The sequence below is a fragment of the Trachurus trachurus genome, assembly GCF_905171665.1.
Source record: "Trachurus trachurus genome assembly, chromosome: 5".
NCBI lineage: Eukaryota > Metazoa > Chordata > Actinopteri > Carangiformes > Carangidae > Trachurus > Trachurus trachurus.
Genome location: NC_139896.1, coordinates 14,318,521 through 14,332,342, shown reverse-complemented (window position 1 = coordinate 14,332,342; position 13,822 = coordinate 14,318,521). Strand labels below are relative to the sequence as shown.

At 40.5% G+C, this 13,822-nt stretch overlaps 1 protein-coding gene across 1 annotated transcript in view; it reads right to left on the bottom strand.

Annotated features, from left to right (window-relative positions):
- The window catches only part of chl1b (cell adhesion molecule L1-like b), a 66,428-nt gene that overhangs the window by 17,325 nt on the left and 35,281 nt on the right, over window positions 1–13,822 (bottom strand). Inside the window, exons 2-16 of the mRNA XM_083970983.1 lie at window positions 12,329–12,511; window positions 8,916–9,024; window positions 8,491–8,681; window positions 7,734–7,856; window positions 6,573–6,743; window positions 6,257–6,286; window positions 5,969–6,080; window positions 5,616–5,797; window positions 4,087–4,218; window positions 2,898–3,038; window positions 1,870–1,981; window positions 1,451–1,617; window positions 1,205–1,370; window positions 940–1,064; window positions 495–596 (exon numbers count right to left, since the gene is read on the bottom strand). Coding sequence (XP_083827109.1) covers window positions 495–596; window positions 940–1,064; window positions 1,205–1,370; window positions 1,451–1,617; window positions 1,870–1,981; window positions 2,898–3,038; window positions 4,087–4,218; window positions 5,616–5,797; window positions 5,969–6,080; window positions 6,257–6,286; window positions 6,573–6,743; window positions 7,734–7,856; window positions 8,491–8,681; window positions 8,916–9,024; window positions 12,329–12,416 — 1,951 coding nt within the window. The 5' untranslated portion in view covers window positions 12,417–12,511. The remainder of the gene's footprint in view (window positions 1–494; window positions 597–939; window positions 1,065–1,204; window positions 1,371–1,450; window positions 1,618–1,869; window positions 1,982–2,897; window positions 3,039–4,086; window positions 4,219–5,615; window positions 5,798–5,968; window positions 6,081–6,256; window positions 6,287–6,572; window positions 6,744–7,733; window positions 7,857–8,490; window positions 8,682–8,915; window positions 9,025–12,328; window positions 12,512–13,822) is intronic.

The window sequence follows — 13,822 nt, the reverse complement described above, 5'->3', positions numbered from 1 at the left end:
TAAGAGATTCACATCGTACAAGATGGTATCCAACAAACTGCATGCATGCACAACGATAACCAACATGTGTATATCATATTAATTGCAAGAGTCGCTGAACTGCTAGTGTACCAACTATATATATGCCTGGACTGGTGGACCGACGCTGCTCTCTAAATTATTCTTATGTCTTGTTCAATATTCTCTGCTCTGTTTTATTATACAGGTCATATTTCATTAATATATTTATTTATATGTGCAATTTTCTTTTAGCTGTGTGCAACTCATGACTATATTTATCTCCTTATTCAACATGTGCATTTTCTTTCATCTAATGGTCAGTAGTTCCACAAATAATTATATATTTCCTGCCTTGTTTTTTTTTTTTTTTTTTTTACTAATTACATCGTGAGGTGGATGCATCATCATTTAATTCTGCTATGCCCTTGTCTTGTGTATATGGTCTAAAAGTGAAATCTTGAATCTTGACATCTGCTCACAGACTTCCCTTTTACCTGTGGTTGAGCTGTTGTGATCGTCTCCGGGGATCCATTTCAGTTTCACACTTTTGCCCTTGCGCTCGGATAACACCAAGTTCTCAGGAGCATCAGGGACATCTAAAAACCATCACAACAACATGGATTCGAAAAATCACTGACCCATCAAACTATGCAGCCGAAAAAAAAAATGGTAAAGGAACAAATGTTCAATAAAAGCATCCTGAGAGTCAAGGGATGTGGAACAAGCTGCGTGGTCTTCCAAGTGTTTCACCCAGACATCTCATAAGGGCGACTGTGAGACACAGTCCTGCACTAACAAAGCTATGGTCTGCATGCTCATGATCTACTTCGGCTTCCTGACATATTGATCTGTGCATGGAGGTGTTATGCATTAATACAGCACTGGGGGTCCCTGATTCTCTGGCCCCAGAACAAAAATACTGTTCAAATGTTAGCTCACCTAACACCATGAGCAGTGCCGAGGCCATGTCTTGGTCCACAGGAGTTCTTGCCACACATGTGTACACACCCTGGTCCCTGTGGCTTACATTGATAATCTGAAGAATACCATCCTCCACTAAGTATCTGTAGACAGAAGAAGATGGAGACACAATATTGACTGACGAATAGTAGAACAACTGCAGGCTCAATCCCAGATGGGATTGAGCCTGCAATGCCGCAAGAGAGAAAAAAAATAAAGAAAAAAATAAAATTCAGTGTCCTACCTTGAATTCTCAGTGTAGTTGTGGGCTATCTCCACATCATCTTTTTCCCACAGGAGCTCAAAGTCGTTGCTGAAGGACTTGTCGTACTCTGCCAGGCATGAGAGCTGGGCCGTGGTACCTATTAAGATCCGCTGGTCCTCAGGGGCCCCCGATATTCTAGTGGGATCTTCCATAGGCAAGAGCGTGTTACTTACAACTCAAGGTCTGCGAGCAACAGCACACACTGCTTGCTGTAAAACTGCTTACCTTTCACATACAGCATGGCGTCTATGGCGGACGACCCCTCTGTGTTTTTAGCTAAACACGTGTACTGTCCTGTGTCTTCTTTCTCTACGCTGTAGATCTCCAGCGAGCCGTTGTCATGGACGGTGAACCTGGGCCCTTCTACGGATTCAGAGGAGTCATCTTTGCTCCTGGGAAGAAAAAGCACCCATTTAGGTTTCCAAGTTCTGTCAGGACAAATTAAATATGAACACAGCAGCAGTCTAAATGCAGAGATGAGATAAAAGTTACTGAATAGAACATAAGTGTTGAGTAACAAGCTTGTTTTTAAAGAAACAGCAGGTCATCAATACGGAAGCAGGGGACAGGAGGCTTGTGTGCATCGAGTGGTTGAGATCTACTGCTCTCTGCTGGTGGGATGGAGGACAGGGATGTGTGTTTACCAGGTGATGGTGGAGGGAGGAGAGCTGAACACCTTGCAGTGCATTATCACTCCCTTCCTCTCTACAGCAGAGTAATCCTCGCCCTCTTCGGTCAAAATCATGGGGGCCACATCTGCAAAGACAAGCAGCAGAATCTAGTCACGGATCACATGCGATACATCACTGATGGAACGATCACTGCTGTGCTTTCCGTAGCTTTTAGGAGGCACAAAAACAACAATGAGCGCAATCAAGTTCACAGTTTGGCTGTGTTTAAAAACACATAAAACCGCAGTGGAATGAGGCAGATAATTATGGGTTAAATGAGGTTGCTTTTTTTGTTTGTTAATTGTAGATTCCTGGGTGTTAAAAAAAGAAGAAGATTCAACTGTCAAGTTGTCAGAAATGTGTAAACGTTAAAATGAAATCAAAGAAAAAAAACAAAACAAAAAACTGTGGAATAATGAGTTAGCCGGGCGCGTGGACCTTATCTGTTGTAGCCACAGCCTCCCATTAAAATGGTCTGTCTCCCCTAATTGTTTACAAAGACAGCAGCTGGGACTTAGCATTCAGAGGCTGTCCAGCTTTATTAACTCCTGTGTCACCAAGAACAAACTCCCCACGTTTTGTGCAGAGCAAAGGAAAGCAGCATTCTGTCTTTTTTTTTATTTTTTTTATCTGCACTTGTAAAGCAGCACATGTTTGTCTTATGGCACTGAAATCAGTATGGAATTGAGAGGAGAACTTGTTAGCATATAAATGTCAGGGAACGGTGCTTGTTGCTCCGCAGGGAGAGCCGCCAGCCTGAATGAGGGAGTGCTGCTTGTAGACAGCCCTGCTTCCCCGGGCTCCTCACTGCTTTATGGGCATATGCCTGCCTACATCAGCGCCGGCCTTCCAGCTTGAAACATCTCCCAAGGACTCACTGCACTCACTCATGAACAAGTGAAACTACCGCTTTTTTGTGGCAAAAACTTTTACATTGCGTTTCCACAAAAATTGATAAAATCACGACACAGTGAAACTAAACCAAATGCCGTTGTACTTACTCATGTTCATGATGTTCGCATTGGACAGGAGTTTCCCATGGACGTTGGAGGCCTCGCATTGATACACTGCACTGTCGGACACTTTAGCATTATGCAAAACTATAGTGTCACCGGACCTCTTCCTGTTGGTCGCTGGGACCTCTGTAATAAAATCAGATTAACATTCAACAAAACAAGACAACACTCTTCATTTATATTTAAATACAGGTAATAAAAGAGCAACAGGTGCCAGCATTTAAATCTGCAGCTGATGTTTTTTCCACACCCGGTGATATAGCTGCTGTCTTATCCATACTCCACTGGCTGTTAGTGCTTTAAAAAGTGGCAAAACAGCTCCTTAAACTCTACTGTACACTTTGCTATTTCTGCTTGACTGACCCTCCCTTTGCTTTAACCACTTCATCTTGGCTCTCCCACAAACTTCTTTTTCTCCATCCTGATGCTGATGTCGTGGAACCATCTTCCCTCCAGTTTCTCCCCCTCCAGCCCCAGCTCTTTACACACTCCCCAATGTCCAGTCCTCTCCCCAAGTCCTGCATGTCTCCCAATCACACATCACTCTACAGTCTGGCAGTTTGGCAGTTACAGTAAGAGTTGGTACTACGCTGCAAACTGTGGAAATGGGGACTATAATAGAAAGGTCTGGATCGTGTGGATCATTAAGTAAAGTGCGTGTACATGGACGTTGCACTTAAGCTTTTAACCTTCTTGCTGCAGTTAATATTCCATAAACTCTGTTTAATTAAACATGGCACAGAAAATACTGTTTCCATTATGTTGAGGTCAGAATTAAACACAACCAAAGGTTATCATCCATAATCTATTTAGAGATGTTATGTAGTTTTACACTTGTTTAGCACAGAATAATTGTTTTTGTTAGGTAAATAATATCTGGGCTAAAAATACATGATTATTCAAAATGAATGTTTTTTTTTTTTTTGCATCAGTTAATCTAAAGTAGCATCTAACTATAATGCAGAGCAGAAAAAAGCAAAGAGAAGTCAATGTGTTATTTGGTTTAAAATCTGCTCCTTCACAGTTATCAGCCTCGTAACACAGATCTTTCTTCTGTTGCACAAAACACCTGTGTCTCACTGGTTGTATGCAAAGAGTCCAGACTGTTGAACAGTTTGGGATTATTCCAACAACATTTTCTATTTAAAAAGACTGTAAAATGTGTGCGACTGACCCTGCAGAGGTACACCGTTGACCCTCCATGTGATAGTGGGCCGAGGGGTCCCACTAGCCGAGCATTTGATGAACACGTCTGAGCCGATCATGCTGAGCTGACTCTCAGGCTCAAACAGCCACTCTGGAGGCTCTGGGAACAACACAGTTAGTCTGATATTATCAATCTGAAGAGTTTCTATTGAAGAAAGACAATAAGCGTGTACAAAGAGAGGACAGAATGACAGGAATATGTTATTGAATAGAGGAGCCCTGTTACAATAACAGCTGCATTCACAGGTCGGCACATGACAGACACTTTGAGACACAAAGGCACTTCTGTATTTTTCTCCCCAATGTCATTGTTGGCACATTATATTCAAGATGTGTAAAGTTTTTTATCAAATATTATCCTATTCATATGAATGTATTTATATTGAAACAGATGGCTCTTTTTCAGTACAACAGGGACCATAGAAACAATTCAAGTGAGCATATTATTTATAGGATATCTCAAGAACAGACAATACGTACAGGATGACTCCTGGTTTACTCAGGAGACAGCGCTAGTGCCAGTGTCACACCACAGTCACGCCTGACTGAGTCATCACCAGGCTGATATGTTATGCAGTGGGTGTTATCTTTCCCCACATGGTTGTAGTGATATGCCTATAAGCTGTTCTACACAGCTACAGTGGGTTAACAATGTACTCTAAAGTTAAACAGTGCATTTATCGTAGATCTGTGATAATACATCAGTCTGAATTTATGGACTGTGGTTATAGGCATCTGTCCTGAAACCAGTGCATTTAAAATTCTGATTTAGACACCATCTATTGTAACATTTTTAGATACAGTCTATAATTGTAACACTACAATATAGTTTTCTACACTGCTGCTCAAGCACAACATACTGTACTTTACTTGAGTATTTCCATTTTGTTACTTAAATACTTTTACTCCACTGCATTTCAGAGGGATATATTGTACTTCTAACTACACCACATGTAGCTGAAAGCCACAGTTAGTCACTAGTTACTCTGTTAGTTCTCGGTTTAAGATTTTACATACAACATAGTGGGCTAGTTTATTCAGTAATAACTCGGTTCATAAAATATAATACAATTTTATCTAATTCATCTAAAGAGACATTTGTCCCTTTATAGTTCATTAGATAGTTTAATTTAAATAGGTGTCTGAGGCACAAAGAAATAAAACTGTCCAATATTTTAAAAAAAAAGCTAAGACTATAAAAACCTAAAAAAAAAAATGAAAATAATCCGTTAATGTCATATATTAAAATATGTCAGACAGAATTTATAGACTATTCTTTGTTATATTCATACTTCTTCATCAATTTTCTTCCAGCACTTAATCGTGCTCCTTTTAAAAGATGATTGAATACTGTATTATTAGAGCCCCCACAATAATTCTGCTCTAGACCAGAAATTAAGGATCAGTCCATTATTGAAAGGGCAAATATTAAGGGATTTAAAATACGTCTGTCAGCTGTGACAGCAGCACTGTAGCTCCACTGTGTGCAGCAGTTACCTTCTACTGTCACTGTGAAGTAGTGGACCACCTCTCCTAATGTGTTCTTTGCCTTGCACATGTACGTCCCACCGTCCTCCTGTTCAACTGATGGCACAATCAGCAGTTTCCCATGATTCTCTCGTTTTGCTTTAACAGGAAGCTGGTCAGCCACCTTCACCCACTCCACCTCCGGAGTTGGACTAAAAGAAAAGGGGGGAAATATAGTGAGTCTCAAAAAGGTTAGATGTTACATATACATTACAGAAATTATCATTCAAAGAGGTGATGTGTCTTAAAGTGAGTCTAAAGTCTACAGTTTGTTTTGGTAAGAGCACTAAATTATTAAAAAAAATAATAATAGTGTTACTTACATTCCCTCAGCAATACACTCCAGTTTCAGGTCGTCTCCTTTGACCAGCGATGTTGCTGACTTGTCACCAGAGGGCGTCAGAAGAGAGGGCCTTCTCTCCAGGATTGCATTCGCTGATGAAGCAGAGAAAGCAGAGAATTAGAGGGTGTGACACCAATCAGAGGTGTAATGCAGCTTCCTTAAGGCTACTCGTCTATACTTTATGCACTGCTACTGACACCCCTGCAATGTGCACAAAGCTCTTTACAGATGATGCACAGCACAGGGGAGGTTTACTCTTACAACTTACCAGTGTCAGGACTTTCACTGTCACTTTTTTCTGAAATGGAGGCGGATGAGACGTAAGCACAATGAACATGAGGACAACATGGATGCATCATGACAAACATCACCGAGATCAAAATCACAACATAAAAAAACCAAGGATACGCACAAACAAGACAGCATGACATCTGAATGGCTTTTGAAGTGTTGCCATGAACATGGACATCAATGAACATGTTGGAAATGATCAGCGCGCTCAAAACAAATCAACACTTGCGTCATGCTGGTTTGAGAGGAAAACAACGCTTTGGCGAAGACAAAGGAACCGAAGTGACACCTACTTGTCTTGACGATGACAGACATGGCGTTTTTCTGAACAATGGTGCGTATTCTTGAGAAGGCGGCGAAGCAGCAGTAGTCTCTCCTGCTGTCCTTCTCCACCGCGTGGGAGAAGTAAAGGTCTCCGTTCAAACCCATGGAAACTCTCTCATCCTGCTCGATATGCTGGAGGTCTGAGGACAGACACAGGACCAGTTTAGACAGCGTTTAACCAGAGCTTTAATGTAATTATAAAACTGGATATACGTAAATCATGCCTACTCTAAATGCCATGATTTTATCCATTTATACATGATTTTTGTCAAGTTGTTCAAGTGCTGTATTAATCTATAAATATCATGTAATTGAGTAGTTTAAAATGTATATGACTTTATATTTTTACTCACCACATTTCAGAGGAAGATAGCCTACTACAATTTTTACTAAATCACATTTATGGATTTTTTATTCCCAATCATTATGATTCATCCTCTTGCAACATATGAGGCATGAAAATGTGGATTTTTTGATGGTATGAGTCAAAAAAGGATTTTGAAAAAATCCAAACCAAACAAATAACCAATTTAGTGTAGAAACATTTTCTTCTTTTATTCCCCAAGTAATAATCACATGTCCCCTCAGGTTTACACTGTGATTGCCTGACGTTAATGTTGAGAATCACTCTACCACCAAACTGTTTATAAAGTAGAGAAAGTGAAAAATTGGTGCATCAGTCTATTGTTAAATCAATGTATCAGTCATATATTGCGTTTCTACTTTAAATTGGGCTAAGGATGCAATTACTCCTTTCATTACTCCTGTTAAATGCCTCGAAAAATCCATTTATTCCACACGATTTGGCACCATTGCATACAGTATGTACCATATTGTGTGTCAGCTCTTTGTTGAAACCTTGAACATTTTTATCACGTCTGGGAACTTCAGTCTCTTAAAATCAAAATAAAGATCTGTAACTCTCAGCAAGCAGATTTACAGGATCAATCAAAGGAAGAATGATTTTTTGAGAAGCTGAAATCTGTCTCTATCTCACTGAACCTAATCAAAGGATATCATGGGCGAGAATAAAAGTTTAGTAAAATAAAGTAAAAATTTAAATTGTCATTTTAAAACAGAATTGCACATACACCATTATACTTTTATTGTCAGCACAAGGTATCACTTACTGATAGTCATCCAGTAGATCTGCAGAGGAGGTATTCCTTTGGGTGGGTCACACTTTAAAGTGAAAGGCTGGCCCTCCTCCACCACCACAGGATCAGTTGTCTCTTTCGGAAACTTTGGAACATCTAGATGAAAGACAAAACCAACAGTGAGCAGCAGTTCAAGCCAGACAAGATTAAATATAGTAGACCATGCAGTGCCCTGTCTCTCCAGCAGATGGCAGTAATATCATACTTGAATTCTGTGAGGAACGAGTGTTTTCCTGAGCTCTGTGTCATTCAGTAGATTGGATTCTATGGGAATTTTTTTCTCAATTCTTGGCCTCCAGAAACAAAACAGACGTCACTGTGACTATTGTGTGTGTCTCGTCACCACTGCTGAGAAGCTGGCTGAGGCCCACTCAAATTCAGTCAAAGCGCCCCTATGGAGTGTATTTCCTTTTGAGAATTTATTGCGCATGGGAGCAAAATGAAAAATGAAGCAAAGGCGATGATGGAGAGGCCGGATCACATTCGATGCTTTCTCCAATACCGAGCTATAGATGAGATGCTGCGAGGGGTGGAGCACTAGGGAGCCTCAACGACTTTCTGCCACGTCCAATACAATGAAAATCTCACAATGGAGAGGTGCAGTCATTACACAGGACTGCTGGCCCTGAATCACTTTGAAAGGACTGTAACAGAGCACCCTGCATGCACACACACATACACACACACACACATGCATACATCTATACACTCACAGATGTATGTTACTCACGGGGCACAATGAATTCAATCTCCTGCGAAATAGCAGTCCCCAGTTTGTTTGAGGCGTAACAGCGATAGGTTCCTTGGTACTCTGTAAGGTTCCCATTATTGGGTATCACAAAGGTCCCAGAATCCTCTTCTTTCATCAGCCGGGGGTCCAGAGAGGGGTCAAATTCCTGGCCATTCTTTGTCCATTTGAAGCTACATAAAGAAAGCCAGTATTAAAATGTCAAGTTGTACATCTGAGACTGCAGCATGCTCATTTTTCCAAAAGCCGGTGCACAAACTCAAGAGCGACAAAATACAGTACATCATCAACTCGACGGCCAACTGTTGTTTTTGTTGTTTGTTTGTTATTAGTGTCTGTTTGGCTGCTAACAAGCTCTCTCATCCTCTCCCCCTCCCATCTGAAGTGATGCAAGGCTTGGTACTCACTCCGGCTCGGGATTCCCTTTGGCTTCGCACGTCACGGGGAAGCTTTCTTCAAACGGGAAGGCGATGAGAGAGCTGGGCGACTGAGCTGTGATGGTGGGCAGCTGCTCAACTGGGCAACAAACACACAAGCAAGCATGGAGATGTGCAAAATACAACACAGGCCTCAATACTGAAACCCCAATTCAGAAAGTACACCATGTTAAACATGATACTACAGCAGTGGTTTCCAACCCCGTTTGGCGCCTTCTTATGTCTCTGGATCATAGGTTGTAAGGTCTTAGTGAGTTCAGTTCAACTGCAGCGACTGTTTATGTGAGGGAATTTAAGATCCTGAAGTAGTTTAAGTGTCTAAGATTTCAGAAAAAGAAGAAAAATCCAAGGATTAAAAAAAATTATTTAAGCCCATTAAGACCAGATGTGTGCATGTTTCTTCCTTTGAAGTTTGATGTGATCAGCAATTATGACTTTGAGGTTTTTAAGTGACCAATGAAATGCATTGCTGTTTGCTGAGATTGACAGGAGGAAAGCTAAATCCACCGTGGGAAATGTATTTTGTCTGTTTTTCAGCCTTTTCAGCTGCAACAAAGTTTTCTAAATTGTGGTTTGGACAGTGACTAATGACCTGAGCAAGGTAAGTTATACTGAAGCAGATTACTGGAGTTGCATCGAGAAAAACAACAACAACAACAACCAAGACTTAAAAGGTTCAGATACTGATTTCAATCTGCTTAACTGCTAACCACCAGGTGAGAGCCAGTATCACTGCCAACAGAGGGAAGATTCATCTGATCTGTTTTCCGGTCGTACTCAAATGGGTCTTATTGGGTTAAACATTTTGGGACCCTGTGGCTGAGGATTGAAAACCACTGCATAATGATGTTTATGACTGTGAGTGGAGTGACTAAGCAGAGTTCTATCCCAAAACACATCATACAACACAAACTTAACTATATAAACATGTGCAATTTAAATGATCAATTCATTTTGTTGTTTAGTTTCTATTTTGGCATAAAACTCTTCCTTTAAATCTCATACGATGGCAGAACTGTGACATATGGTACGGATGGAGCATGTGTGATAATAGGATGATTCAGTGTGAAGCAGAATGAAATCGCATGAGTCTTAGAAAGCTGAAATACCAGTGTTATGGAGTCATGACTGATGACACATGAGAATCAGATCCAATACATATGGCTACGAGCAAAGCTGCTGCTGTGCTCAACAGCGAGCCAGGAGATTAAGTGACAGAGCTGAGGTCGTCACTAATACCAACGACAGTATGGCAGGGTGAACTTACTGTTTACATGACCTAAAACTACACAATCCACCGCAGCAGGGAACATAAACAAAACACAAACAGCTTTGTCACAAGTATTCTCTGCACACAAACCGTTATAAACACACACATTACTAATGCACTACATAAGACTGAATTAAAAAAGATATTCTGACAACACTAAGCCCCAAAAGTGCTTTTGCCTTTTCAGAAAACTGTTGATTATTAAGCCTTTAGGAGATGTTTATATGAATTATTTAGAGGGAGAGGTTCTGAATGAAACAGGGGCGCACACTCATCCAACACAAAACACTATTGTAACCTCAGTCAAACGAGATAATAGCTGCAGATGTATTTATTTGAGTGTTTGATGATTACAACAGTTCTCTGTGGTGTGATTCATTTGCCTCTAAATTATTCAGCATCTTGATAAAAGCCCTTAGTTAAACCAAGGACAGGTTCTTTGAGGATGAGCACAAAGAATCGTGGGACTCCCCCGACGCAAGCTCTCCTTGTTAAAGGGATAGTTCTACATTTTGTCAAATTCGCCATTGCCATAATCCCTATCATCATAGGAGTAGGTTCATTACCTTTAATTATCGGTGCATGTTGTTTTGAGATCTGGGGGGCAGAGACGCGAGCTGCTCAGGAAACACAATGGAGGTGAACAGTACAAGGTCCCCTGCCCCTTACAGTATCAAACTCATCAAATACACAATCTAATTACGCCAAAACACTCTTGTGGACAAGTTGTGACCTTCACGTTCGCCACACTATGAAATAATCATAATGTAACATTACGACACATGAAGCAAATACCCGGAACTACTTGTGCTTTTGAAATCACTGCGCCCAGCAGCCGAGCTTGAAAAACAACTTTGTCTCGTAGTGTTACATTATTATCTTATACTGTAGCATGGTTGTGCAGGTCACTACTTGTCCACTACTAGAGCGTTTTGGAGTTGTTGGACTGTGTATTTGACGAGTTTTGAGGGACAGCCTCATTGTGTTCGCTGAGCAGCTCGTGTCTCTACCTCGCGGATCTCAAAACAACATGCAGGTAATGAATGTCATCCTCCTATGACGATAAGGATTATGGCAGTAGGCCAGTTTGCCAAAATATTGAACTATCCCTTTAATATATTCCACCAGATCCCAGTTCTTTCAGTTTCCTATGTGTGTTCATTAAGTGTCTATTATCTCAACATGTAGTTGATTGATTCTGAACTGTTGGACTACAAAACATCACACCAACATTTACTAGAATAAACTAATCTTTGATCATTAACTGAGTGCACGTGTTCTTGTTGTGACTTAAAATTATTATTTGAATGAATGTGTTGCAAAGTATTTTTTCAACTCTTCAAATTACGTTTGCAAGGGAATAAAACATGTTCTGAGCAGGACAAACAATTCATTCAACACAAGACTCTTTAAATTTAGCGCAATTTTAAAGTGTACAAAGAATGATTTAAAGGGTTAGTTCACATCAATTTTTATATTAAACTTCATGTCCTCTTTTCTTGGACTCCATTGCTGAACAATAGTATAATATAATAATATCTGACCTCAGGTAAATTCTGCTGTATCTCTAATCTAATTAAAATTGTATTGATACATCTATTGAATAGAATTGTTTTAGATGTTGACATTCTTTTACATTTAGAGCAAAAAGAGTGTTTTTTATACGCACATCACAGTTTTTTTGGTGCAGGGCAGTATAAAATGCCATAGAAAAAAGAGGGAGGGTATGCCCGCACACTAATAGCCACAAGGTGCTATGATATCACCTGAAGAAGACCACCTGGTCTAAAAGTTGTGTGTGCAAATAAAGTAGTAATCTTTTTGTGACTACCAGTGTGCAGGCATAACCCCTCTCTTTATTCTTTGAAATTTACACATTCAACAACAATGTATTCAGAAAACAATGGCGTTGCTTATCTGGAGACAAGTTGTTTTAAATAGGAACTTTAAGAGAAAGGAGAAAAATGTTAATCCTGCAATAACAACAAGAGAACATGTGTATTAATTTAAGTCAGCAGCCCCTTTACTTGAGCATTCACTGAGACACACATGCACCTTCCTGCTAACTTTGGTGAGCACAGGTGAGGTCGCTACAGCACAAGTTGGCACTTACTTTCCAGTGGGATGTCGATGGCGATGCTCGTTTGAAAGGCACAAATACAGGTGATCAAACCCAGCACGGTGACCGTTCCACTCCTCATGGTTTTTCTTTGCAAATCTCGGACGTCCTGAAGAAACGAACGCTCTCCTCTTCACGTCTTCAGTTCATCTCTCTGGGGCGTTGAAGATGCTGTACCTGCAAAAGCGGCACAGACGAAAGAGGCCCCATGAATCCACCCACGCGCTTGGCAGACAGAGAGGCAAACCCCAAACACAACAAATCCCCCGTGACTGGGAGTCTGATTGCTCTCTGCTCAGCCAGGCATAACAAGGCACACCACACGTTTTCATTTGCATCAACAGGGACTGTGTACCGTGTTAGTTTGAATTTTGCTGTGACAAAGGAATATTCACATTAAAGCCTCCTATCATCCCCCCCACCCCTGGGACTAAAATTGTTTTCTAGTTTGATGTCTTTGGAAGTGCATAGCAGAAAGTGTAATTTCCATGTGAAGATAAAAATAAATAAATAAGCAAATGGAGCCTGTGGATTTATTAATTCATGGCAGATGTTCAACATTATTGACGGAGAGGGGGGGGGGGGGGGGGGGGGGGGCATTTATTCCAAAACATGGCCAAGATTGAAATCAGAATTAACATTGTAGTTGAGACACTATTCAGTCGATTTAATCGTCCTGCTGTTTTGATCAGTGCCTGCATGATTCTGATAACAATGACTCAAAGAGATTAACAATGCAGCCAAACATTAATCTATTATTGCAGCAAATACTGCTGCCTGAGGGGTGTGAGTCATAAATCGCATACATAGTTAACAGTCACAGCGAGCTGTCTGCACTCGAAAGCGACAGACTCTGGTAGAGTACAGAGCTCTGGATCATTTTCCAGCTAACAAACCAGAGTCCGAACCATAATGAGCACATGATCAGTCTGGAGTGCAGAAGTGAAGCAGGGAGGAGGACGGAAAAGAGCGATGTATGGGAATTTTAGTGTCTGTGCTCTGTGAAACTCTGTGGGGTGTCAGTTCATTAGTCTTCCCTGTGTTGGCTGTGACCCAGCTCGGTAGGTCATGCTGTGCTAATTAGCTCAGCAGCTAACTCGCACCATCATAACAAAAAGAGAAATAATTGCAAAACAGGAGCTTTAGACAAATGGTAAAAGATAATACTCTCGGGTTACAGGGATTCATAAAACATAATTCAATTCAATTTATTTGTGTAGTACCAAACTGTAACATACAAGACCTTATAATATTACAGAGAGAAACTCAGTCAACAGTTCTTACCATAAGAAAGCACTTGATGGCAGTGGACACTAATGCTTAAACATGCAAAGAGCTTATATCGATAATATACTGTAGATAAATTACTTTTTTTTATGTTGGACCTTTAAAGACAAACTTTACAGAGCAAGGTGATGATATTTAAAAAAGCAGGATGGAACCGAGATGAAAAAGTTCAGTATAACTAAAAACATCTAGACAATACAG